General features: G+C 36.7%; 1 protein-coding gene across 10 annotated transcripts in view; it reads left to right on the forward strand.

The window, feature by feature from the left end:
- Positions 1-5,959: 5,959 nt before the first annotated feature.
- GTF2H2 (general transcription factor IIH subunit 2) overlaps positions 5,960-26,259 on the forward strand; it is a 31,491-nt gene continuing 11,191 nt past the window's right edge. The window contains exons 1-13 of one of the 10 annotated variants that reach the window (XM_069492333.1): positions 5,960-6,012; positions 7,646-7,732; positions 9,250-9,327; positions 9,658-9,694; positions 9,902-9,988; positions 11,325-11,375; positions 11,713-11,767; positions 15,408-15,513; positions 20,875-20,965; positions 21,188-21,275; positions 21,796-21,903; positions 24,263-24,326; positions 25,564-25,667. In XM_069492333.1, the coding sequence (XP_069348434.1) occupies positions 7,677-7,732; positions 9,250-9,327; positions 9,658-9,694; positions 9,902-9,988; positions 11,325-11,375; positions 11,713-11,767; positions 15,408-15,513; positions 20,875-20,965; positions 21,188-21,275; positions 21,796-21,903; positions 24,263-24,326; positions 25,564-25,667 (925 nt within the window). In that variant the 5' untranslated portion in view covers positions 5,960-6,012; positions 7,646-7,676. Of the gene's footprint in view, positions 6,013-7,642; positions 7,733-9,249; positions 9,328-9,657; positions 9,695-9,901; positions 9,989-11,324; positions 11,376-11,712; positions 11,768-15,407; positions 15,514-20,874; positions 20,966-21,187; positions 21,276-21,795; positions 21,904-24,262; positions 24,327-25,563; positions 25,668-26,259 lie in introns of those variants that run through there. The other 9 variants (XM_069492334.1, XM_069492335.1, XM_069492332.1 and 6 more) reach the window with 9 other exon arrangements.

Below are 26,259 nucleotides of genomic sequence, written 5' to 3' on the forward strand. Positions count from 1 at the left end.
ATTAACTGGTAACATGCATTAACCAAATTTATTGTGATTATCATTCCAGTTTAGACTGTTTTTCTGAAAATGTTTTTTAGAATAATCTATAAAACTGATCTTTAGTATGCAATTCAGTCATTTAAGTATATAATTTTCTATATACCATTCTGAATTATTTTCCAAAGACAAACTTTTAAATAATGTTTCCATTATAATACTAATTCATTTCTTCAAATTGAAGAAATTTTTAGTTTTCTACGTGCTGCACATAGTACAGAAGGTATTTTCATGGCTTTTGAATTTACACCAAATGAAAAGGACTCTCTTGAGCACCTGAACTATTTTGTGTGTTAAATTTTTAACAACTTGTTCTTGAAAGTCAATGTATTTAGTTTATGAAAGCTAGTTTGCCAGCATTCTCACTAAACAAAACTATTCAGCTGAATGCAGAAAATGAAACAGCAAGAGTTTGCATTGTAAAATTGTGCCATAAAATTGGACTTAAACAAAATGAAAAAATACTTTTTCACATGTGGTGTTTATGCTAAAGACCACTTCAGGAAGCTAGGGTCAGGGTATTTTCTGTTGGTGTTGATATTAACTAGCTGGATATAACTTTGAAAAATCACTCAGGTGGTTTTCCTAGTCTGGAAAACAAAAGTTTTCGATTTGATTTCAGACAGCTTTTCCATTTCTAACCTTCTGTGGTGGTTGTGTCTGCAATTCTGCTTTCTGGTGTAAACCATTTTTCAAAGTAGTTTGCTGTGAAAGTATCTGGTCCATCTCATAGATTCCCAGCATAAAGTGATGCCCTAAATGTATGATTTTGTATTAAAAGTGGATAGGATCAATATTTTAATTTTTATTTTGAAAAATTTAAAGAAATACAGAAATATATAAAATACATGTACCTAATATCCAGAAATAACAGGTGTAGTGTTTTGTCATATGTGCTTTGTATTTTTTGAAATATGGTGAAGTCTACTAGTATTTATACTAAATGATAATATTGGATACAAATACATAAATGAAATTTCATTTAATTCTCACAACAATCTTTTGACGTAACCAATTCTCACTTTCATTTTATAGATAAGGAGACTAATGATTTGCTAGATTAACTGGCCCATTGTCACACACTAGCAAGTGGTAAAACTAAGTAAGGATTGGCATATTGGCTTGTTGGACTATTAGAATGTATACGTCCATCCTAGGTTGACTTTGTTACTTTGTTAATGATTTGGATAATGTGAGATTACTCTGCTGTTAATAAAGTACACTATTTTAGTTTTGCATGCATTTTAAGTATTTTTAATTAACATAAAATGCTTCACATGAAATATCTAAAGACCTGAGTAGGTATGTATGTATAAAGAAGGGTCAGGACAGAAGAGTGCTTTAATCATGGCTCCAGGGACCTTAGCTTCAGTGGGGATTGTGGGAGTTCCTTACACAAAGACTTTCTCCCTTCTTTGTGGACCTGTTTCTCACCTGGGCTTTTTAAAAGGCTCAGCTGGAGAAATCAGAACTCATAATTTCCTGGCAGCTCATGATTCTGCTATGCTACACCATGCCCTCCCTGTGTGAAAGGACAAATAAATTAGATGGGGGACATCATCCCTCATGTGTTCCATATTTTAATATTTCTTCTAATGGGAAGAAGTGAGTAAAAATGCATAAATAATCTGAGTAGTTTTTAGAAAACATTGTTAGTAAATTAAAATAATGCTTTGGAGTCAGAAAAAGAACATGGATACATAACTAGGATTTGTGTGTGTGTGTGTGTGTGTGTGACTAAAACAAAATGTGCAATGGTGTTACCCCAAAATTTCCATTTGCTGCCAAGGGACCTGCTTGCTGTTGCCTGCAGGTGTTGTCCTATTCCTGCTGTGGGACCTTGGACAAATTACCTGTACCTGTTTTTCGTATCTGTAAAAGGTATTTGTAATCTCACAGTTAAGAGGGTAGTTAATGTGTGACTTAGTTCTTGTCCAAAAGTAAATACATCTACATACCCCTATCTCCCAAAGCCAGAAAGTGAAACTTTAACACATTTTTAAAAAACAAATTGTTTTTAAAAGTATACGTGTCATTCAATCCCATATGCTTGGTCTGTGCTGGGTGCAGCTTTAGGGTGTAAATTCTTTTGAATTTTAGGCAGATAATGCATTAGGGTTGACATTCCAACTATCTGTGGATAGTGAACAAATGCTTTTTAGGATAGAACAAATAGTGATTACATATCAAAATCACGATCATTAGACACTGTTGTAGTCAATTCTGAAGATTTTAAATGAATCTCTCTGGAATGATTTGGTTTCTCTGTATAAAGGTATTGGAATTGGCCCTGTGCAGTGTCTCAAGCCTGCAATCCCAGCACTATCGCAGGCCAAGGCAGGAGGATCCCTTGATGCCAGCAGTTTGAGAACAGTCTGTGAAACACAGCCAGACCCCATCTCTACCTAAAAAATACAAAAATTAGCCAAGGGTGGTGGTGTGTGCCTGTAGTCTCAGCTACTTAGGATTGTGCCACTGCACTCGAGCCTGGGCAACAGAGTGAGACCCCATCTATGAATGTATGAATGAATGAATGTATTGGAATAGACAGGTTCACCTCTTCCAGTCTTTCAGGTTGCATGCCTTTTGTATTTCAGTTTGATTCTGCTGGCTGAGCTGTTCATGAGTTTTCTAACTTCATGGATTATGTCTAGCCACCCATGGGTAAAAAACAGATTGTTCCATTTTTTATAATTACCACTTGGTTTTAAAAGTTGAAAAAACATTTGACTAGGTAGACAATTTATCCTACCACTTTGTACATGATTAGAATATTAGTCATAATTATGCCAAGAGATTACCATGGATTTATGCATATTTTGCTTTGGTATCATCCTAGCTAAGTCTTAAGATCCATGTCTAAAATCTATACAGAGCAGGATCTCGCTCTGTTCTAGAGTGCAGTGGCATCATCGTGGCTCACTGCGACCTCAAACTCCTGGGCTCAAGTGATCCTCCTGCCTCTGCCTTCCAAGTATATGGGACTACAGGCATGCACCACCACACCCAATACAGAGCAAATATTACAGTTGGAAAAAGTCTAAATGTTTCAGGCTCCTCTCTTCACAAATACATTTTAATTTAAATTTATTGAGGGGTCCTCTGCCCTCTTCCTGGTTTTCCTTTAAAAAAACAAAAAAACAAAAGTCTTCCCAGACTGATGGATAAAAAACATAAGGGAGAAACTTGGGGCTGGGATTGTGGCTGTTTGACCTATAGGAATGTATCACATCTTGGAATAGGATGGCCAATTAGAATGGAAGGAAAGGAAAAAGTGTGGAGCTTGTGTGTGAGTCCTGTGCAGGGGCAAGGATGAAAGCCTCCTGGCACTGGGAAACAATCAGCAAAGCTAATTTCCCTTCCTGTCTTTTAAAATTTTGTTCATGCAAAGGCAACACAAAAACTAAACAAGATCTTGTTTTCTGGGAGGAAATGATGCTGATTGTGGAGTTGCCACTAAGCCCTGTAGGGTTGATGGAGATATCCCCATTTTACAGATCAGTTCACAGACTTGGGTTGTGACTTGCTTGAGGTCACCCAGCTAGTGTAGCAGAGCCTGATTTTAAATCCAGGTCTGTTTTTCCACTGCTATGCAGGATACTTTCTGTTTATGTTTTTGATGAAGTCAGGACAGAGATGGGAAGAATTTGATACTAACAGTATAGACAATGGATGGGATGAATATGCTGATGGGGAAGGGGAGAGGCCCCAGCTTGTGCAGTTCCTTTCTGCTATTCCCCTCCTGGTCCTAACCCTTTTCTGAACCTCTAGGAGTGCCTTGCTGCTCCACTTCTCAAGTGTGGGAAATGCTAGTGATTCCACTTATATTAATAGGAATCTCAAATAACTTGTCCAAAACTGAATTGATCTTACCCACTCCCCAACCTCTCAGTAATTGTAACTCCAAACTTATGGTGGTTCAGCTAAAAACTTTGAAGTCATCATTGATTTTATTTTTCATAACACACATCCAGTTTAGCAGCAAGATTTAGAATCCAATCACTTCTCACCTGCTGCACTGCCATACTACACTGGTCCAATCCATCATGAGTTCTCTCCCTCCAAAATTCTTAAAATACTCACAGCTGCTTACCTCCACCTTACCCTTCTGATCTCAGCTCCCACCATTCATCCCCTGGTTTGAGGACGATTCAGTCCCTCAAACACACCAATGTGCTTCTACGTCAAGACCTTTGCACTTGCAATTCCCTTGGAGAACTCTTCCCCCAGGTATCAACTCCCTCCCTCATTCGGGTCAGGGCTCAACTGTCTTAGGGAGGACTCCTCTGAGCATTCTATATTAAACTGCAACTCCTTCCCCGTCAATGCTTAATTTTTCTCTATGGCACTCTCGTCATTTGATATAGTATGTTTTTCTTTATAGCTGTCTCCCCTAGTAGAAGGAAAACTCTACAAGGGCAAGGATTTCTGTTAGTTTTTTAGTGTTATTTCCTCAGTGCTTAGAACTGTACCAGGCCCAAAGTTGGTGCTCAGTATTTGTTGAATAAATAGCAAGAGCAACAGAGGAGTCCCGGAATACCGTTGCACAGCAAGGTCCTGGCCTTACTTCTGTGGTTAGAGTCCTCATCCCAACTTTTTAAAACAAAATCAAGTTCCTTGGAGCCCAGGTTGACGGTTGCTGAGCACCTGACCAACCAAGAGCGAATGGCGACCACTCTTGCTAGTTCTTTGTGAAGATCAGCTGGAAAGCGCTGAGGCGGTCCCTTCCTGCACCCCAAGTCAGCTCTAGGTATGCCCTACTCTCAAGCGCCCCGCTCTGGCAGCCGCCCTCCGCGGTAGCCGGAACGTTTCTGCGCGACCGCAGCGTGTGGCGGAAGGACTTCTGCGGTGTTCCTAGAGTGGCTGGGCGGGCCTTCCGGCACAGTCTCGTCCAGGCAGGACCGGTGAGTGTGCGGTTGGAGGTCTGCGCCGCGTTGAGGCGGGGTAGGACGCCTGGCTATCAGGCGGCTAGGAGGGGCCTGGGAGGCCGGAGACAGAGCTGAATTACCCCAGGCGGCCTCCTAAGGAAGGAGGGTGTGAGGGAGCGTGTGAAAGGGGAGGAGGGCAGCTTTCTTCTGGAGAGCCGCAGGGAAGCATTGGGAGCTGCAGTCTGGGGAATAGCTCTCCCTCCCTAAGTCAGAGTGCGACTTTTGGGAGTTGTGGTTTAGGGTTCGAGTTTGTGACCTGCCGCCAGCTCTGTGGCCTCGAGCGAGTTAACAACATCTGAGCCTAGAGTTCCACACCTGAAAAACAGGGACAGTAATCACCCTTGCCTGTCTCACAGTGATAGCATTTCGAGCTCATGTAACAGGAATCATACCAATGGGTTTATGCTGGGGAATGTGGCTTTTCTGGGGTTGTACTCCAGGAAACGATCAGCGATATTTTAAGAAGATGGACTATTGGGAAGTCATAGGCCATTGGAGATCTTTCCGCCTCCTGTCGTGTCTCTGTGATTGATTTCCCATTGCAGGCAGCTCTAATTAAGAAGTCTGTGTATACATTGGGCCCAAAGTCTAGCTTCCAGTTTCTACTCATTGGTTCTCACTTTGTTTCTGAACTTCAGAGAATAAATAATAATAATAAACTAAATACAATTTAATTATTGATGTGATGGATGGCAATAGCCACATTTTTAAGAATTTGAGTTTAAAAACATTGAGAACATTATGCAAGGTTTTCCTTTTTTTTCTTAATTTTTTTTTTTTTTAGAGACAGTCTCAAGCTCGGTCGCCCAGGTTTGAGTGCAGTGGCCAGATCATAGCTCACTGTAACCTCAACTCCTGGGCTCAATGGATCCTCTTGGATCTGCCTGCCACATAGCTGGGATTACAGGCCTGTGCCACCATGCCTGGGTTAATTTGAACATTTTTTTTATAGAGACAGGATCCTGCTGTGTTGCCTAGGTTGGTCTTGAATTCCTGTGCTCAAGAGATTCTCCTGCCTCAGCTTCTCAAAATGCTGGGATTACAGGCACGAGCCACTGTGCTAGACAGTTTTATTTGTGAAATTCACAATAAATACAGAAAATACAGGAAGTATCAAAATGTTTAATTTACTGCCTGTATAATAGGCTGCTACACTCATCATCAAATGTACAAGGTACCTACGCATTTAGGGTGTTGACATAGCAAAGATGTTAAAATTATTGTCGCTTCTAATTACTTCAGAATATTATTAAAGTGGATCATCAGATTGCCTGAAACAAATGAATCTCTTATAAAACCAGGGATGGATTTATTAATTCAATGGTGAATATTACAGAATTTTACCTAATGACATCTGATCATAGCAGGTGCCACAGAAAGCAGGGATGCCTTAGAAGCAGTCTCCAACTTGTCAGTAGGTTTTAGCTCCAAAAGTCCATTTGTAGGTCATTTCTTTAGATTTTTAACTATATTTTTCTATAGAAGCAATGATATAAATGGAGGGCAAAATCTTAGTTATGGTCCTCTTCACAAAAATTCATCTTTGCCCCTGCCAATAACAGGGCATTTTGTTCTTAATGTCTTAGCACTTAAAATTCCTTTGATCTCAAATTTATGGAAAAAGGAAACTAAGAGGTGGATTGGGAAGGGAGATTACATTGGGGAGAATGGAAGTGTGGGATGTTTATTACTTGGTTATGATTAATGGGTTCTCCCCACCCCCACCAATATCATTCCTAATTATTAAAAAAGTACCTTAAAGAATGAAGAATTGTGGCTGGGTGTGGTGGCTCCTGCCCTGTAATCCCAGCACTTTGGGAGTTTGACGCAGAAGGATTGCTTGAGGCTAGGAGTTCAAGACCAGCCTGGGCAACAATACTGAGACTTGGTCTCTACAAAAGATAAAAAAATTAGCCGGGCATGGTGGATCACTTGAGCCCAGGAATTTGAGGCTGGAGTGAGCTATGATTGCTCTACTGCACTCCAGCCTGGGCAACAGAGTGAGATTCTGTCTCTAAAATTAAAAGAAAAGGAAAAGAAAAAAAGAATAAAGAAGCAAAAACTCAATCATCCTTAATCCTATCATCCAGACAAAACCCTTTGTCCTATTTGTCGAATTACTGTCCTTTGTCTTTTTCTTATAATAATTGAGGTCATACTGTGTGTTCAATTTTGTATCTTTTTTTGGGAATTATAAGCCATAAACATTTACCCACTTATAAATAATAAATGTCATTAGAAACTTTTGATTGTGAGAAAATTCAGACACACACAAAAGTGGAGAGATAGGACAATGAATCATAATGTATCTATCACTTAGTTATAATCATCAATTGTGGCTAATCTTATTTCAGTTATACGCATACCCACTGCCCATAATTTTGTGGTCTTTCCTGTAATACATCTCTGAAGCATTTTTGGTTTTTTACAAATTTGTAGAAAGATGCTTATTTCTATTGGTGCCAAGTTTTTACATTCTTTCTTGGAAATGGGAAAAAGAATACCATGAGGATTTTGTATTTTTTTCCAACAATTACTGAATAAACAGAGCATAAAATGACCTGGCGTTCTAATTTTTTTACCTTTATATGTTTTCTCTCTTTCTAATTTTCAAATATAATTGGATACATTTTGTAACAAACATCTTTAGAAAATTTGTGATTGAATTTTTTTTACAGATTATTGAATGATAAAATACTTTTTAAAAAAATGGATGAAGAACCTGAAAGAACTAAACGATGGGAAGGAGGCTATGAAAGAACATGGTAAGTTGGGCATTATTACTTTCTCTTTTCTTTTAGAAATTGTCTTTTTTTTTTTTTTTTTCAACTTTCTGGAAGTATATTTTACATATGCTAAAATTCACCCATTCCAGTGTCCAATTCAATGATTTTTTTTAGAAAAATATACTGAGTTGTACAACCATCACCATAAACCCATTTTGGAACATTTTAACCATTCCAATAAGATCCTTTACAATTCATTTCAGTCTCACCTCCACCCCTAGGCAACCACTAATGTACTTTCTCTCTCTATATAGATTTGCCCTTTCTGGACATTTCACATAAATGTAATCATATACAGTCATGTGCTCTTTCAGTTAATGATGGATCATATATATAAGGATGGTCCCATAAGATTATAATACTGTATTTTTACTCTACCTTTTCTATGTTTACATACACAGGTACTGACCATTTTGTTACAATTGCCTACAGTATTCAGTACAGTAACATGTAGTACAGGTTTCTATCTAGGAGCAACAGATGTGTAGTAGGCTATACCATTTATGTTTGTGTAAATACACTGTGATGTCTATACAATGACGACATTGCCTAATGACACTTCTCAGATCATATCCCTGTTGTTAAGTGACACATGACTCTAATCTGTGGTCTGTTGTGTCTGGCTTTCACTTAACGTACTGTTTTCAAGGCTCACCCATGCTGTAGAGTGTATTAATAATTTACTTTTTTATTGCTGAATAATATTCCATTATATGGTTATATGAGATTTTTATCTGTTCATCAGTTGTGGGACATTTAGATTGTTTATAATTTTTTTTTTTTTTTTGAGACAGAGTCTCACTCTGTTGCCCAGGCTAGAGTGAGTGCCGTGGCGTCAGCCTAGCTCACAGCAACCTCAAACTCCTGAGCTCAAGTGATCCTCCTGTCTCAGCCTCCCGAGTAGCTGGGACTACAGGCATGCACCACCAGGCCCGGCTAATTTTTTTCTATATATATATTTAGCTGTCTATATAATTTCTTTCTATTTTTAGTAGAGATGGGGTCTCGCTCTTGCTCAGGCTGGTGTTTATAATTTTTGACTATTATTAATAATGCTGGCCGAGCGCGGTGGCTCACGCCTGTAATCCTAGCACTCTGGGAGGCCGAGGTGGGCGGATCGTTTGAGCTCAGGAGTTCGAGACCAGCCTGAGCAAGAGTGAGACCCCATCTCTACTAAAAATAGAAAGAAATGATATGGACAGCTAAAAATATAGAAAAAATTAGCTGGGCATGGTGGTGCATGCCTGTAGTCCCAGCTACTGGGGAGGCTGAGACAGGAGGATCACTTGAGCTCAGGAGTTTGAGGTTGCTGTGAGCTAGGCTGACGCCACGGCACTCACTCTAGCCTGGGCAACAGAGTGAGACTCTGTCTCAAAAAAAAAAAAAATAATGCTACTATGTAACTCACACGCAAATCTTTGAGCATGTGTTTTCATTTCTCTTGGGTTAATAATCATTTTAGCTTAGCTTTTTAAACAAATAATTATTGCTTATAGGGAGATCCTTAAAGAAGATGAGTCTGGATCACTTAAAGCTACAATAGAAGACATTCTGTTCAAGGCAAAGAGGAAAAGGTATGTAACCTCTTTCTAACTGTGTTACAAAAGGTAAAATACATTCCCTTAAACCTTTCTGTTCATCTATAAACACTCCTCACTACTTCATTTCAGCTGTGTTTCTGGGAAACTGACCTGTAGCCTTCTGAATAGGGGGACAGAACTAGCCACCCAGCCTTGCCTCAGCAGGGAAATGGTCTTCAGGCACTATCCACAGTGCCTATAATTATGTGTATTCCTTAAGTTAATAATTAACTTCACTGAAAAATGCAGGTTAGTTGGAAAGTTGTATTGATTTTTTTGGGTAGTATATGGTATTCCATTAAAATATTTGTATAATTTTAACAGAGTATTTGAGCACCATGGACAAGTTCGACTTGGAATGGTATGTAATTATTTTTTCTTTTACTGGTACAGAACTACTTTGGATTAGAGAAACATTCTGGCTTGATAGAATAAAGAGTAGTAAGACAACAAACTTTTAAAAATAATAAATTAAAATATATGCATAGAATACGTGAATATTAAATACCATGTTTACTTCTCAGTCAAAAAAGTACTTGAAAATTGTCTTTTTTTTTTTCCCTGATAGATGCGCCACCTTTATGTGGTAGTAGATGGATCAAGAACAATGGAAGACCAGGATTTAAAGCCCAATAGACTGACATGTACTTTAAAGGTATCATTTAAATTTATACTAAAATCACTTAAATTTTTACTAAATGTGGGGAAGAACACTGAATTCTAAAAAACATTTTTAAAGAACACAGTAGTTTTTTGTTTTATGTTTTTAGTTAATACAAAGTAAAGCTGTGTAGAAGTACTGCCAGATCATTTAGGGAAATGGTAAGCCAATATAGCTAATTATTTATGTTTTTTATTTCTACTCCCTACCCCAAGTCAGGATCTTGCTTTATCAGTTATCTCTTCTCTTTTCTTTTCTCTTCTCTTTTCAATGGTGTCTCTGGCTGTTGTCCAGCCTAGAGCACATTGGTGCTATCATAGCTCACTGCAGCCTTAAACTCCTGGGTTCAAGTGATCCTCCTGCTTCAGCCTCCTGAGTAGCTGGGACTACAGGTGTCCATCATGCGTGATTAATTTTTAAAAATATTTTTAGAGACAGGGTTTCACTATGTAGCCCTGGCTAGTTTCGAACTCCTGGTCTCTAGTGATCTTCCTGCCTCAGCTTCCTGAGTAGCTGGGGTTACAGATATAAGCCACCACACCCAGCCCTTTTCTTTATTTGAATCTTCATTCTCCTTTGACTTACTTGACTCTTAACTCCTCAGCTTACAAACACATTCATATCCTAATTTATCAAAACCTATCCTCAATTCTGCTCATTCTCCCATCTCTGTCTTCATTGGATCTTTTCCTGTTTAGATTTTTTTCTGACATGTCCAAATGGTTTCATCTTCTTTTATTTATTTATTTATTTATTTATTTATTTATTTTTTTTGAGACAGAGTCTCACTCTGTTGCCCGGGCTAGAATGAGTGCCGTGGCGTCAGCTTAGCTCACAGCAACCTCAAACTCCTGGGCTCCAGCAATCCTCCTGCCTCAGCCTCCCAAGTAGCTGGGATTACAGGCATGTGCCACCATGCCCGGCTAATTTTTTGTATATATATATTTTAGTTGTCCATATAATTTCTTTCTATTTTTAGTAGAGACGGGGTCTCACTCTTGCTCAGGCTGGTCTCGAACTCCTGAGCTCAAACGATCCGCCCACCTCGGCCTCCCAGAGTGCTAGGATTACAGGCGTGAGCCACCGCGCCCGGCCCTTCATCTTCTTTTAAAACCTAGCTCAAACAACCTATCTCGTCACCCACCATTTCAAATTAAGGTTTTTACTATTTAATATTTTTACTACTGATTATTTTTAAAAAATCTACAGGCTTAAAAATCATGAGAAGTGATGCTTGATAAGTAGGTTTCATAAAACATTAATCAGACATGTTCTGTGTGGTTGTTATTTTGCCCTTATCTAGTATTTACTTTTTGTTTTTTTTAAACAGTTGTTGGAATACTTCGTAGAGGAATATTTTGATCAAAATCCTATTAGTCAGGTATGTAGATAAGTGATTGAATTCAGAATTAGATTCCTATTTTGCTTCCAAATATAATTTATTTTTGAAATATAGGGCATATATATGTGAATTATTAATTAAGTGACCCAGATTGTATACTAGTTTCTGGTACATTTATCAATGAAATGCATAATAACTATAAAAGTTAAACAATGTACAGTGAACTCATAGGTAAATTTATTTGTCAAAAACACCATGAGAAAAAGTTTCTCACATGTTGCTTCTTTTGTGCTTATTAATTTATTTTAGTTATATAAATTCTTATCAAGAGAAAATAGTTTGTTATATTAATAATCATTTTTGTTTTTATTTTGAGATTGGAATAATTGTTACTAAGAGTAAAAGAGCTGAAAAACTGACTGAACTCTCAGGTATGCATATAATTACCTTTACATGACTCAAGGACTTTGCTTTATTTACTCAACCTTGTAATCCTGTTTATATGGCTGCTTAATAAGTAAAGTGAAACCTTCCTGTATGCTCTCTAGGTAAAACCACTTAATAATATCTCCCTCACCATTAAACTCTTGGAATCTAAGGTTAACTGGTCTAAATTGAGTTCTGCATAGTGGTCAATAGTACTACATTGAATGTAAATGTGTTTATTTAAGATCTATACATGCTTATTCTGAAAATACTAAGATAAAATTAATATAACCATTTATAAGATCCAGTTAATTTTAAAATTAAATTTTTAAAAAGTTAATCATCTAATTTAAAGAACAGAATGTGTGAAAATTGAATTGTGGTGTGTTTTTTGAGACAGAGTCTCGCTTTGTGGCCCAGGCTAGAGTGAGTGCTGTGGCGTCAGCCTAGCTCACAGCAACCTCAAACTCCTGGGCTCAAGTGATCCTCCTGCCTCAGCCTCCCGAGTAGCTGGGACTACAGGCATACACCACCATGTCCGGCTAATATTTTCTATATATTTTTAGTTGGCCAGCTAATTTCTTTCTATTTTTAGTAGAGACGCGTCTCGCTCTTGCTCAGGCTGTTCTCGAACTCCTGACCTTGAGCGATCCTCCTGCCTCAGCCTCCCATTGTGCTGGGATTACAGGCATGAGCCACCGCGCCCAGCCCTGTAGTTACTGTTAATGAATCAATTCTGCTTACATGACATACCTAACTGAATTTTAGTCTCAAAAGATAATAGCTGTTTTTATTTGCTTTGGTATATGTGCTGTTACAAATTTACATCACCTATTCTGTTTTATTTTCTTTGTAATACACTATCTCTTAAATCTGGTTCTCAACCTTTTATTCTCACCAACACACATAAGGGAAATGACATACTTTCTTCATTAGTAGTCTTTCACTATGGTAGTAAAGTGTGAAATGTACATTAACCTAGAGTAATCCATGAAACTCAATTTTGAGTAACCAAAAAAAGAATCTCAAACTAGCTTAAAAGCAAAAGGGAAATTATTGGCTTATGTTCAAAGGTGGCCTGATTTCATACATAGTTGTTTTCAGGGATCTTGGCTTTGTCTGCCTTCATTTCTCTGGTAGATTTTCTGGGAGATGAAAAGATTTCTTTTGATAGCCTCAAGTGTACATGGCTCTCGTGGTTTATAGCATCAGCACAAATCTAGGGAGGACTGCTATTGGCCCTAATTATGATCTGCCCATCCATGAGCAAAGTGGCTAGGAGAATGAAGTATTTTGTTGGTAGTCTTGGATTACATGCCTGTACCCAGAGCAGAATAAAAGCAGGGTCAGCACCACATGTACTAAGCAGGATTATTATATGGTGGGGGAAGGAAAGTTCCCCTAAGGAAGGGATGTAGGGTCATCCTCATTCCTCTTGCCATCCCCCACTCTAATAGCAGTTTTCTATAGATGCTAGTGAAGTCACATGTATAAAGATGAAAATCTGGAGATTCTGATAGGCTTCTTGAAGGCACCCTTTCTCCCTCTACTTAGACCATTGCCATAAACTACACTGACACTAACGTAGTATGCTTTTCTCCTATACTCACAACACCGTGAGAGATTTAAAAAACATTTTGTATGATATGGTAGAAAGAGGAGTGGGTAGAGAACCAAGAGATCTAAGTTTGATTGCTGCTGGTCCTGCAGTTAGTTAATGATATGTCTTTGAGCAAATCATTTTACTTGCTTAAATTTGTTTTCTCATTTATGAAATGAGGGATTTGGACTTAGGTTATTTTCATCTCTAAAATTTTATGAATCTATAATACTTGCAGTAAATATTCAATATTTTGAATGGTTAGTATTTTAAACTTATTCAGATAAATATGAACTCTAGGAAGCTGCAAGTAGATGAACAAAGAAGACATTTCATACCAGAAAAAAACCTAGAAACTAAATAACTATTTTTGAAAAAGTTTAGTCAAACAAGTGATCAAAAAAACAACCCAATTCAGTAACATTTTATTATTTTATATATTGTAAATGAGCAAAATGAAGTTTCAAAAGCAATACATTACTTGCTGAACCACTGAGAAGCAATATAGTGCTAATAGTCTTGTAAATTAATTGAAATTTTTTTTGAAAAGCATAAAAATGGTTATTCCTTGAAATTATACTATGGGAATGTTATGAAAGAAGAAAAACGGTCACTCTACAAAGATACACTTTGTAACATTAGGTGTAATAGTGACAGATTGAGAATTAACTCACATGTTCAATAGTATAGAGATACTTTGATGAATTGTATGATACAATCAATTGAATGATATTTTGATTATTTATATTTATTTTGATTATTATTAATAGGAAGACAGTGCTGAAATAGAAAATGTTTAGAGAATACCATATTTCATTGAATCTCAGATTCCGTCAATTATGCCTTTATTTTATAAGCCATCAAGAAGGAAAAACCCTAACAGTTGAGCTTTGACACAATATCAAATGATATGTGAATTGGTTACACTAGTTTCTTGGAAATTTGACTTATCTGTCACTTATTCCAAAGAATAATAAGCAGCAGTTTCTCCTCCCTTCCTTTGTATTGCTAGGCAATCTTCAGATGTTATATCAGTAACAGAAGATAACACAGTTTTGTCTATTTGTGGGAATCCTGCTTTCTTAGGTCTTGTAAAGTTCCTGCTTTCTTCCCCCAAGAAATTGCATATAATCTTCCATTAATGAATATTTGCTTCACTAATAATAAATTTAAACCTCGTTGCTGTGTTCCATGCCTTTATACATAAAATATAGTCTTTTTTATTAGTGACCTTTCTAAAAACATTTTATTGTATTTTCTTTCTTTCTTTTTTTGAGACAAGGTCTTGCTCTGTTGCCCTGGCTAGAGTGCAGTGCCGTCATCATAGCTCGCTGCAACCTCAAACTGCTGGGCTCAAGTGATGATCCTCCTGCCTCCTCCTGAGTAGCTGGGACTACAGGCGTGTGCCACCACGCCTGGCTAATTTTTCTGTTTTTTGTAGAGACAGGGTCTTGCTCTTGCTCAGGCTGGTCTCAGACTTGGGCTTAAGCTATCCTCTTGCCTCAGCCTCCCAGAGTGCTAGGATTACAAAGCATGACCACCGTGCCTGGCCCTAAAAATTACATTTTAAATGGCAATTAAATTTACCATGAATAGTACAATGTATGTAATGCGATTGAAGCAACAACATATGAAGAGCTATTCGTAGGTTTGCACTTGAGCAGACAGTGGCAACTGTGTCACAGATGCTGCCCAGCTGCCAGTGATTGTAAAACACATGCTGATTTCAGAGATGTTAAAATGTGAAAATACATGGGTCTTAAAAATGATGAAATAAATATTAAAAGTAAGAAGATTGCACTCTAGGTTAATATTATTGTAAAATATGTGTGCTAGTGGATAAAAGAGAGATTATTTGTATTCTGTTTTTGAGTATGAAGTGAGACTACTAAATGTTTCTGATAAAAGTGTAACTTGCTAGAAATACAAATTGAAGGGATTCTGTTATTTAACATCATAGGCATGTAAATTTTGAGGGAAACATAAATTTTTACAATGTATATGTAGGATTTTATTGAAAGTGTATTATTTTATTTCTATTTTAGGAAACCCAAGGAAACACGTAGCATCCTTGAAGAAAGCTGTAGATATGACCTGCCATGGGGAACCATCTCTTTATAATTCCTTAAGCATAGCTATGCAAACTCTAAAGTTAGTATTTTACATTTATTATTTATAATTGATTTAGAAGTTCTTTGTATGAATTAAGTTAAAATGATGGTGTGTTAATATGGGTCTTCACAAACCCAGCTATAACAAAATCATTAACTAGGAAAAATAATATATTGTCATTTATGATGTTTAGTATGATTGTCAGTAATTTTTATTTCACATTTTAGTAGGGGAGGTATATCTGTAATGGTTTTAGAAAAATATTATTAAAACTATAGGCAGTATCAATACTACAAAGAAATACGTTGATGGAAAAAATATTTTATTGAAATGGATTATGTGTGGAATTTAATGTGGTATAATACTTGTGAGTTGGTTGTACCTTTATTAACATTTATTAATTTATTTTGTAATGTGTCTGTAAATTAATAGCACACTTTTCTAACAAGTTCAGATACGTGGAGTATAGCTAAGACCCCAAAGGATATATTCAAAATAGTTAAAGCTCATATATTTTATCTCTGGATAGTCTGCCCTGACTCAGACTTTATACCTTTATGTAATAGGTATTTTTTTAGTTTTGAAGTAGAGGAGAAGGAGGTAACACATGTAATGAAGGTAAGCACAATAGCAGGGTCTACAAGTAGGAGCTGGGAGTGTAACGATGAAAATATAAGCAGGAAAGCTGTAACTAACTGATAACATTGCTCCAGAAAGCATAGAAATCTCTAGCGTAGGTGAAAACAGCTCAGCATATCTTAAAACCCCACAAGCCATCATTTAATTATATGGCATACAAGATTAGTTTCTGATTATTATGACTCTAAATCAATTTGAGGATAAATGATAGCAGTGCCCCCTTTATCTGCAGTTTTGCTTTCCACAGTTCCAGTTGTGCGTGGCACTAAAATATTACATAGAAAACTCCAGAAATAAACAATAAATTTTAAATTGCATGCCATTCTGAATAGCATGATGAAATCTTGCACCTTCCTCTTCTGTCCTGCCTGGAACGTGAATCATCCCTTTGTTTTGTGTATCCATACTGTATATGCTACCGGCTCATTAGTCACTCAGCCTCCTTGGTTATCAGATGGACTGTCCAGGTACTGCAGTGCTTGTGTTCAAGTAACCCTTATTTAACTTGATAGTGGCCCCAAAGCACAGGAGTAGTGATGCTGGGATATTATTATAATTGTTCTATTATTATTGTTGTTGTTAATCTCTTACTGTGCCTAATTTATAAATTAAACTTTATTATAGATATGTATATACAGGTATGCCTCATTTTACTGTGCTTTTCTTTTTTTCTTTTTTTTTTGTTGTTGTTGGGTTTTTTTGTTTTGTTTTTTTTGAGACAGAGTCTCACTCTGTTGCCCAGGCTTGAGTGCAGTGGCCTCATCACAGCTCACTGCAACCTGGGCTCAGACGATCCTCCTGCCTCAGCCTCCCAAGGAGCTGGGACTACAGGCAGATGCAACCACGGCCAGCTAATTTTTCTATTTTTTGTAGAGATGGAGTCTCACTCTTGCTCAGCTGGTCTTGAACTCGTTGGGCTCAAGTGATCTTCCTGCCTCGGCCTCCCAGAGTGCTAGGAGCCACTGAGCCCAGCTTGTGCTTTGCTTTATTGAGCTCTGTAGATACTGCATTTTTTTTTAAATTGAAAGTTTGTGACACCCCTGCGTCAAGCAAGTCTCTTAGCACCATTTTTCCAACAGCATGTGCTCACTTTGTATCTCCGTGTCACATTTTGGTAATTCTCACATTATGTCAAAATTTTTCATTATCATTTGTGTTATGGTGATCTATGATTATGACATTTGATGTTACTGTTGTAATTTGAGGGACACGACAAACTATACCCATAAAAGACGGTGAACTTAATAAATATCACATGTATTCTGACTGCACCGCCAACTGTACGTTCCCCCATCTCCCTCTCTCCTCGGGCCTCCCTATTCCCTGAGACATAATATTAGGCCAATTATAATAATAACCCTCCAGTGGCCTCTAAGTGTTGAAGTGAAAGGAAGAGTCTCAATGTCTGTCACTTTAAATTAAAAGCTAGAAATGATTAAGCTTAGTGAGGAAGGCATGCCAAAAGTCAAGATAGGCTGAAAGCTAGGCCTCTTGTGCCAGTTAGCCAATTTGTGGGTGCAAAGGAAAAGTTCTTGAGGGAAATTAAATGGTGAAAGTGATAAAAATTATTTTAAATATCACTAAGGTGTCATAGGTTGATTTTAAAAATTGAACATCCCAAAGTGCAACCTGACCATACTCTGTCTTTCTAGTTGATAAGCTGTATATTTTCCAGCCAGATCAGCCATGATCTGATGGTGTTTTATGTGGTAACCAGTAACAGACGTCACATCTAGGCTTCTCTCATATTTAACTTTTAGCTAATGAATAAACTATGAGAATTCTGAGGGAAAAAAAGTGTTATTCCAGTGAACACACAAATGATAAAAAAGTGAAACAGCCTTAGTACTGATAGGGAGAAAGTTTTAGTGGTCTGAATAGAAGATCAAACCAGCCACAACATTCCCTTAAGCCAAAGCCTAATCCAGAGCAAGTCCCTAATTCCCTTCAATTCTGTGAAGGCTGAGAGAGGTAAGGAGTCTGCAGAAGAAAAGTTTGAAGCTAGCAGAGGTTGGTTCATGAGGTTTAAGAAGCTGTCTCCATAACATAAAAGTGCAAGGTGAAGCAGCAAGGGCTGATGTAGAAGCTGCAGCAGGTTATCCAGAAGATCTAGCTAAGATCATCGATGAAAGGGGCTACACTAACAACAGATTTTCAATGTAGGTAAAACAGCCTTTTACTGGAAAAAGATGGCATCTAGAACTTTCATAGCTAGAGAGAAGTCATTGCCTGGCTTCAACGCTTCAAAGGACAGGTTGACTCTTGTATTAGGGGCTAATGCAGCTGGTGACTTAAAGTTGAAGACAGTGTTCATTACTGTTCTGAAAATCCTAGGGCCCTTAAGAATTATGCTACATCTACTCTGCCTGTGCTCTATAAATGGACCAAGAATGCCTGAATGACGGCACATCTGTTTACTGAATACTGAGATTTATTAATATCTACTACTCAAAAAAAAGATTCTTTTCAAAATATTTTTCATCCACAATGCATCTGGTAGTCACAAAGAGCTTTGATGGAGATGTACAAGGAAATTAATGTTGTTTTCATGCTTGTTTATACAACATCCCTTCTGCAAACTGTGGATCAAGGAGTAATTTTGACTTTCAAGTCTTATTAATTAAGAATTAGGCCGGGCGTGGTGGCTCACGCCTGTAATCCTAGCACTCTGGGAGGCCGAGGTGGGCGGATCGTTTGAGCTCAGGAGTTCGAGACCAGCCTGAGCAAGAGCGAGACCCCATCTCTACTAAAAAAAATAGAAAGAAATGATATGGACAGCTAAAAATATACATATAGAAAAAAAAAATTAGCCGGGCATGGTGGTGCATGTCTGTAGTCCCAGCTACTCGGGAGGCTGAGACAGGAGGATCGCTTGAGCTCAGGAGTTTGAGGTTGCTGTGAGCTAGGCTGACGCCACGGCACTCATTCTAGCCTGGGCAACAGAGTGAGACTCTGTTTCAAAAAAAAAAAAAAAAGAATTACATTTTATAAGGCTTAGCTGCCATAGGTAGTGATTCTTCTGATGGATCTGGGCAAAGTCAATTGAAAATCTTCTGGAAAGGATTCACTGTTCTAGATGCTGTTAACCTTTGTGATTCATGGGAGGAGATCAAAATATCCACATTAACAGGAGTTTGGAAGAAGTTTATTTCATGGATGATTTTGAGGGACTCAAGACTTAAGTGGAAGAAGGAACTGTAGCTCCTTCCACTTGTGGTAGAAATAGCAAGAGAACTAGAATTAGAAGTGGAGCCTGAAGATGTGATTGAATGGCTACAATCTCATGCTTAAACTGTATGGATGAGCAAAGACAGCAGCTTCTTGAGGTGGAGTCTGCTTCTGGTGAAGATGCTGTGAACATTGTTGAAATGGCAACAAAGGATTCAGACTATGCCATAAACTTAGTTGATAAAGCAGTGGCAGGATTTGAGAGAACTGACTCATTTTGGAAGAAGTTCCATTGTGGGTAAATGCTATCAAATGGCATCACATGCTACAGAAAAAGCTTTCATGAAAGGAAGAGTCGATCGATGCTGCAAACTTCATTGGTTGTCTTATTTTAAGAAATTGCCACAACTACCACAACCTTCAGCAACTACCACCCTGACAGGTCAGCAGCTGCCAACTTCAAGGCAAGACAGCAAAAAAAGATTATGACTCAGATGATTGTTAGCATTTTTAGCAATAAAAGTATTTTAAAAATTGAGGTCTGTATTACATATTGTTTTTTTCAAACGTAATGCTATTGCACACTTAATAGGCTGCACTATAGTGTAAATATAACATTTATGTACACTGGGAAACCAAAAAATTATGTGACTTGCTTTATTGCCATATTTATTGTGGTGGTCTGGAACCAAACCCGAGGTATCTCCAAGATATGCCTGTATGGAAAAACATATAATACAGTTAGCCCTCTGTATCAACGGGTTCTACTTCTGTGGACTCAACCAACTACAGATTACAAATATTCGAAAAAAAAATGGTGCTGTGCTGAACAGGTACAGACTTTTTTCTTGTCATTGCAGGATAGCAATGCAGGATAACAACTGTTTAAATAGTATACATTGTATCAGGTAGTATAAGTAATCTAGAGATGACTTAAAGTATATGGGAGGATGTGCATAGGTTATATGGAAGTACTACTCATTTTATATAAGAGACTTGGGCATCATTGGATTTTGTTATCCTCAGGAGGTCCTGGAACCAACCCCCACCAACCCCTCCAACCAAGGATACCAAGGAACAACTAGATATATAGGGTTCAGTACCGTGGTTTCAGGCATCTGCTGAGGGTCTTGTAATGTATCCCCTGCAGATAAGGAGGGAGTACTATATAGTCTTTAAGAAAGAAGTGTGTTACTATTGTTAATCCACACCTATACACTTTAAAGTTGATCCATATGATATTGTCATATTTCTCAGTGCACACTTTAGACTTTGTATAAAACAAACCTACTAGAATGTAAGCTTTATGACGTCAGGAATCTTGCTGGTCTTGTTTATCAGTCTATCCCCAGAACATAAGAGAGTAGTCAATAAATAATCATTAAATGAATCAATAATTTTTTTGTGTGTGTAGCTGATTTGTGAAAATTTACATAAAAATGTTTCAAATATACTCACAGTTTTTCCTTGCAGTGTTGAAACAAATGAGGTATTTTGTAGTCTAAATGTGTAAACCTATATGTACTATTCTTGGTAAATTTTTCACTAGCGTAATTTGTTATACCTGATTGGAGTATATTTTATCTTTTTTAGACATATGCCTGGACATACAAGTAGAGAAGTCCTAATCATCTTCAGCAGCCTTACAACTTGTGATCCATCTAATATTTATGATCTAATCAAGGTAGACCCAATAAATCAAGACCAAAGTTACAACTCCATTGTTTTCTTTTATTTTATTTTATTATGCAGTAGTTCTGTCATTTGGCAAAGTTACAACTCTAAAGAGAATTCTGTAGTGAATTCATCACTAGTTTTCAGGGCATTCTTTATCTTTCAGATATATTAATTCTTAACTGTTTTTTTTCTTTCCCTAAAACTGATCGTTTACTTGGACTTTACGAAGACCCTAAAGGCAGCTAAAATTAGAGTGTCTGTTATTGGATTGTCTGCGGAGGTTCGAGTTTGCACTGTACTTGCTCGTGAAACTGGTGGTATATATCTAGTATCTTTAATATTTATTCATAATAACTATAAGAAATAATTTATTCATTAGGATGTTTTAATCTGTTTTAAGCTACTTAAATCAGTTCATATCTGGTAGTCCAAAATATGGACAATCATCTTAAATATCATTGATTCTATAAAAAATTATCTCAGAATACAAGGAATTTTCAGTAGTTATGATAGTGTTTTGGTTTTTTTCTTCTCTCACCCACGATGCTCCAGTGTTTAGAGGAAGTTTTATAACTCCTGGAAAGCTAGAAATTTCACTATATGTAATACTTTGTGAAGGTTTCATAACTTGTCTTTAATGAAATTATAATAACAGTTCTTTCTAAAGTTGATTTAGAGATATTTAAATAAGGTTTTTTAAAAAAGATAACTTAGCTAAAATTGTTATTTTTAAAATGTACATTTTCAGATGATAAAACTTTTATAGAATTACATTGAAGTTATACTTCATTCTTATGTCTGCAAGTCTGATTTTTTTTTAACTTTTCATCTTGCTAGGCACATACCATGTTATTTTAGATGAAAGCCATTACAAAGAATTGCTAACACATCATGTTAGTCCTCCACCTGCCAGCTCAAGTTCTGAATGCTCACTTATTCGTATGGGTAAGTGTTTATTTTATGGCTTTTGAAAATATATATTTTGGTTCAACCTACACTTCCTATTTTCATTTGCACAAGCTATCATTTTAACATTTAAGAATTTTTTTGACTTAAATGTTTTATAATTAGGAAAAGTATGCTTATTGAAGCAATTTTGAAAAATATAGAGAAGTAAAAAGAAAATTAAAGCGTCCTGTAGTCTTGTCCATTAGAGAGCCCTACTGGCTTTATTTGTTTTTAAGGCCAGGAAGGTATAAAGACACTGTGTTTATAGAGAAATACTTGTGTTAAGAAATTTTTTAAGGTTGGACTCAGTGGCTCATGCCTGTAATCCTCACACTCTGGAAGGCTGAGGCAGCAGGATTGCTTGAGCCCAGGACCTTGAGACCAGCCTGAGCAAGAGTGAGACCCCGTCTCTACCAAAAATAGAAAAATTAGCCAGGCATGGGGGATGTACACCTGTAGTCCCAGCTACTCTGGAGGCTGATGCAGGAGGATCGCTTGAGCCCAGGAGTTGGAGGTTGCTGTGAACTATGATGATGCCACAGCACTCTAATTGGGGCGACAGAGCAAGACCCTGTCTCAAAGAAAAAGAAAAAAATTTTTTAAAAAATCCTCTGTACTGTATGTTCAAAGCAGCTATGTAATACAAACTGTGCAAAAACTGCAGGGAAATACACCAGATTGCTCAAAGTGATTTTTTTTTTTTTAGGTGAGGGAGAATAGTTGGTTTTGGATCATTTTTAAATTTTTTAATGTACTTTTTACTAATTTTTTTAATTTTTAAAATTTTTTTGTGGAGATGAGGTCTTGCTGTTTTTACTCAGGTTGGTCTCCTACTCCTGGCCTCAAGTGATCCTCCTGCCTCAGCCTCCCATAGTGCTAGGATTACAGGCATGAAGCCACCATGCCCAGCCTGAATCTTTTATTTATTTATTTATTTATTTATTTTTAAATAAAAAAAGTTGACTTTAAGATCCAAGGCCTGGATCTTTTTTTTTTTTTTTTAATTTGTTCCTTTATTTTCCAAAAATTTTAAAATGAACATTTATTACATTTATATTGAAAAAAGTAATTGCTTTTTAAATGTAAAAAGAATCTCCTTGTTTAATATGCTTGTTTTTAAAATGTCAGTGAGATGGAATGCTTTTCTAAGTTGTTTTTGGCCATTTATATTACTGGTCAACCTCTCTTTCCTCTGTTTTTTCATCTGTAAAATGATATCAGTATCTGCCTCCTTGTGTATTGCAAGGATTGAGTTAATACAATACAGATGAAGCATTTAGAATAATGTGTGGGCTGGGCGCGGTGGCTCATGCCTGTACTCCTAGCACTCTGGGAGGCCGAGGTGGGTGGATCGTTTGAGCTCAGGAGTTCGAGACCAGCCTGAGCAAGAGTGAAACCCCATCTCTACTGAAAATAGAAAGAAATTAGCTGGACAACTAAAATATATATATAAAAAAGAAAAATTAGCCAGGCATGGTGGCACATGCCTGTAGTCCCAGCTACTCGGAAGGCTGAGGCAGAAGGATCGCTTGAGCCCAGGAGTTTGAGATTGCTGTGAGCTAGGCTGACACCACGGCACTGTAGCCTGGGCAACAGAGTGAGACTCTGTCTCAAAAAAAAAAAAGAATGTGTGATGTAAACACTCAGTATATTTTAGGTATTATGTTGGCTAATCTTTTTTGATTTACTGATATATTTCCTTAGCCCATTTTAAAGATATTTAAATTTATAATTTATTCTTCAAATTGATTTGTTGGAATATCAACCGTGTCTTAATTACCTGATACAAATATTTTTCTAGTTGGTTATTTACCTTTACTTTTATATATTTGTTTTGATATACAGATTTAAAATTTTTATGTGATGAAATCTCTCTTTTTAAAATTGTTTCTGATTTTTCTGGACATGTTTTCAAAATTTAAAATTATGTATGGAAAACAAATTATATGAAAGGTTTGGCATTCCAAAATTTTAAATGCAGAAGTATATGCTTAAAGTGAAGGTGAACTATGTAATATAAGCTTCAGTTGTATCAGAAACCATGTAAAAATTATAAACTTTTTCTTTTTAAAAAAGGAGCGTAAATCATTATTAACTTACAAAATATAGATATGAACTTCAGATTCTGAAGTCTTGTGTAAAGACAGTTCTTTTCCCAATTTCCTCTACTTTTTCTTGTGGCTTGGAATTATGGTCAGTTCCATCATGCTATATATAATAAGCACATCTAAGAGGCAGGAAAGAGATCTTTTATACAACTTTGTTGGCTTTTTGATAGGAACATTTTTAAGTTCCTAGTCCTGTAATTCTGTTCTTTTCTTGGGAAAAGAAAGTAATACATTTTTCTTCTGTGAAGGATTTCCTCAGCACACCATTGCTTCTTTGTCTGATCAAGATGCAAAACCCTCTTTCAGCATGGCGTAAGTAAAGACCTTGAAATTGTCAGTGATAATGTTTTTACATTTTTAATTCCTTCCTCTAAGTTATAAATTAAAAAGATGGGCTTGAAATGTCATGGCTTTTATAAAAGATTACCTTCTATGTAGCTGTAAAAAGGAATGAAGACTCTATATTTCTATGGCATAATCTTCAGAATATATTACTAAGTTAAACAGTAAGATAGAAGTTTGTAGTCTCTAAGAAGAGGGTGGAGATGTAAGTAGATACACATATTGTTTATGTTAATAAAAACGATAGTAGTGGAAATAGAAAGTAAAAACTAAAACAAAAAGCTTACTGTGGTGTTTGTGTAGAGAAAGGCAAAGGCATAGACACTAGACTTTTCTGAATATGTAGTCATGAGTCACTTAACAATGGGGATACATTCTTAGAAATCCATCATTCGAGGATATCATCATTGTGCAAACATCACAGAGTGTACTTACACTTACACTTACAGCTGGTTGTTATAGCCTAGGCTGGATGGTATAGCCTATTGCTCTCAGGCTACAAACCTGTACAGCATGTTACTGTAGTGAATACTGTAGACAATTGTAACAAAATGATCAGTATTTGTGTATCTAAACAAGAAAAGCTACAATAAAAATACAGTATTATAATCTTATGGGACCACCATTGTATATGTGGTTTATTGTTGACTGAAACATTATGTGTCACATGATTGTACTTTGTTTTAACATTAAAGCTTTATGTTTTACATAATTATTAATATAAAACAAAATTAAATTTAAGAAAGTAATTCTTGGGCCAGGCGTGGTGACTCACGCTTGTAATCCTAGGATTGCTTGAGCTCAGGAGTTCAAGACCATCTGAGCAAGAGTGAGACCCTGTCTCTACCAAAAATAGAAAAAATTAGCTGGGCATGGTGGTGCATGCCTGTAGTCCCATCTACTCAGGAGGCTGAGGCAGGAGGATCATTTAAGCCCAGGAGTTAGAGGTTGCTGTGAGCTAGGCTCCCACCACGGCACTCTAGCCCGAGCAACAGAGCAAGACTCTGTCTCAAAAAAAAAAGAAAAGAAAAAAGAAAAGAACATAGTATAAGTAAACGATAAGATGTACTAACAGATTTCTAAATAGACTTTTAACTAGGTTTTAAAATAGACTCAAGATTTTAAGATCAAGATAGCATACTTTCTTTAGCTCTAACTTTTTGTATCTTTATATATCACCTTTTTAAAGTAATTTTTTCCCCCACAGGCATTTGGATAGCAATACTGAGCCAGGGCTTACATTAGGAGGCTATTTCTGTCCACAGTGTCGGGCAAAGTACTGTGAGCTACCTGTTGAATGTAAAATCTGTGGTAAGAAACCAACTATTCATTATTCAGTAAATGAATCTTGAATGACTTCTTATTTATATTGTTGCCAAAATAAATGTAAATACAGAGTTTTGCTTATGTTTTTCGATTTAATCTGTGCAAAGAGAAATAGATTACTTTTTTCATTGAATGCCTAGCACTCCACTTCCAAGAATAAACATGGCATTCTAGAAGAGTTTCCTGATCCTCTTTCTGAAAAAAGTGTATGCTTTAAAGGTAATGCAATAGATCTAATAGATATCTTTCCAGCTTTTTACCTTTATAAAATATATATATATATATATATATATATGTAGAATGAGGAACTAAAGTAATAGAATTGTAGAATTTTATTTCTTTTATAAGTAAGTAAATAGCCCAAGACAGGTCACACACTTAGTGACAGAACTAAGGCTCTATCTTTGAATCTCCTTTTATGGCCACAGGTAAACTGAAGAAATGAATACCTGCCATCCTAAAGAACTTGAAAATATTTAGCCTAAGTTTTATCTTATGGCTTTTAGCCATTGTTTTTTTGTTTGTTGGTTTTGTTTTTTTCTAATCCAATTTCTGCTGATTGGCTTTTCAGCCATTG

This window comes from Eulemur rufifrons, chromosome 17 (genome assembly GCF_041146395.1).
Source record: "Eulemur rufifrons isolate Redbay chromosome 17, OSU_ERuf_1, whole genome shotgun sequence".
NCBI classification, from domain to species: domain Eukaryota; kingdom Metazoa; phylum Chordata; class Mammalia; order Primates; family Lemuridae; genus Eulemur; species Eulemur rufifrons.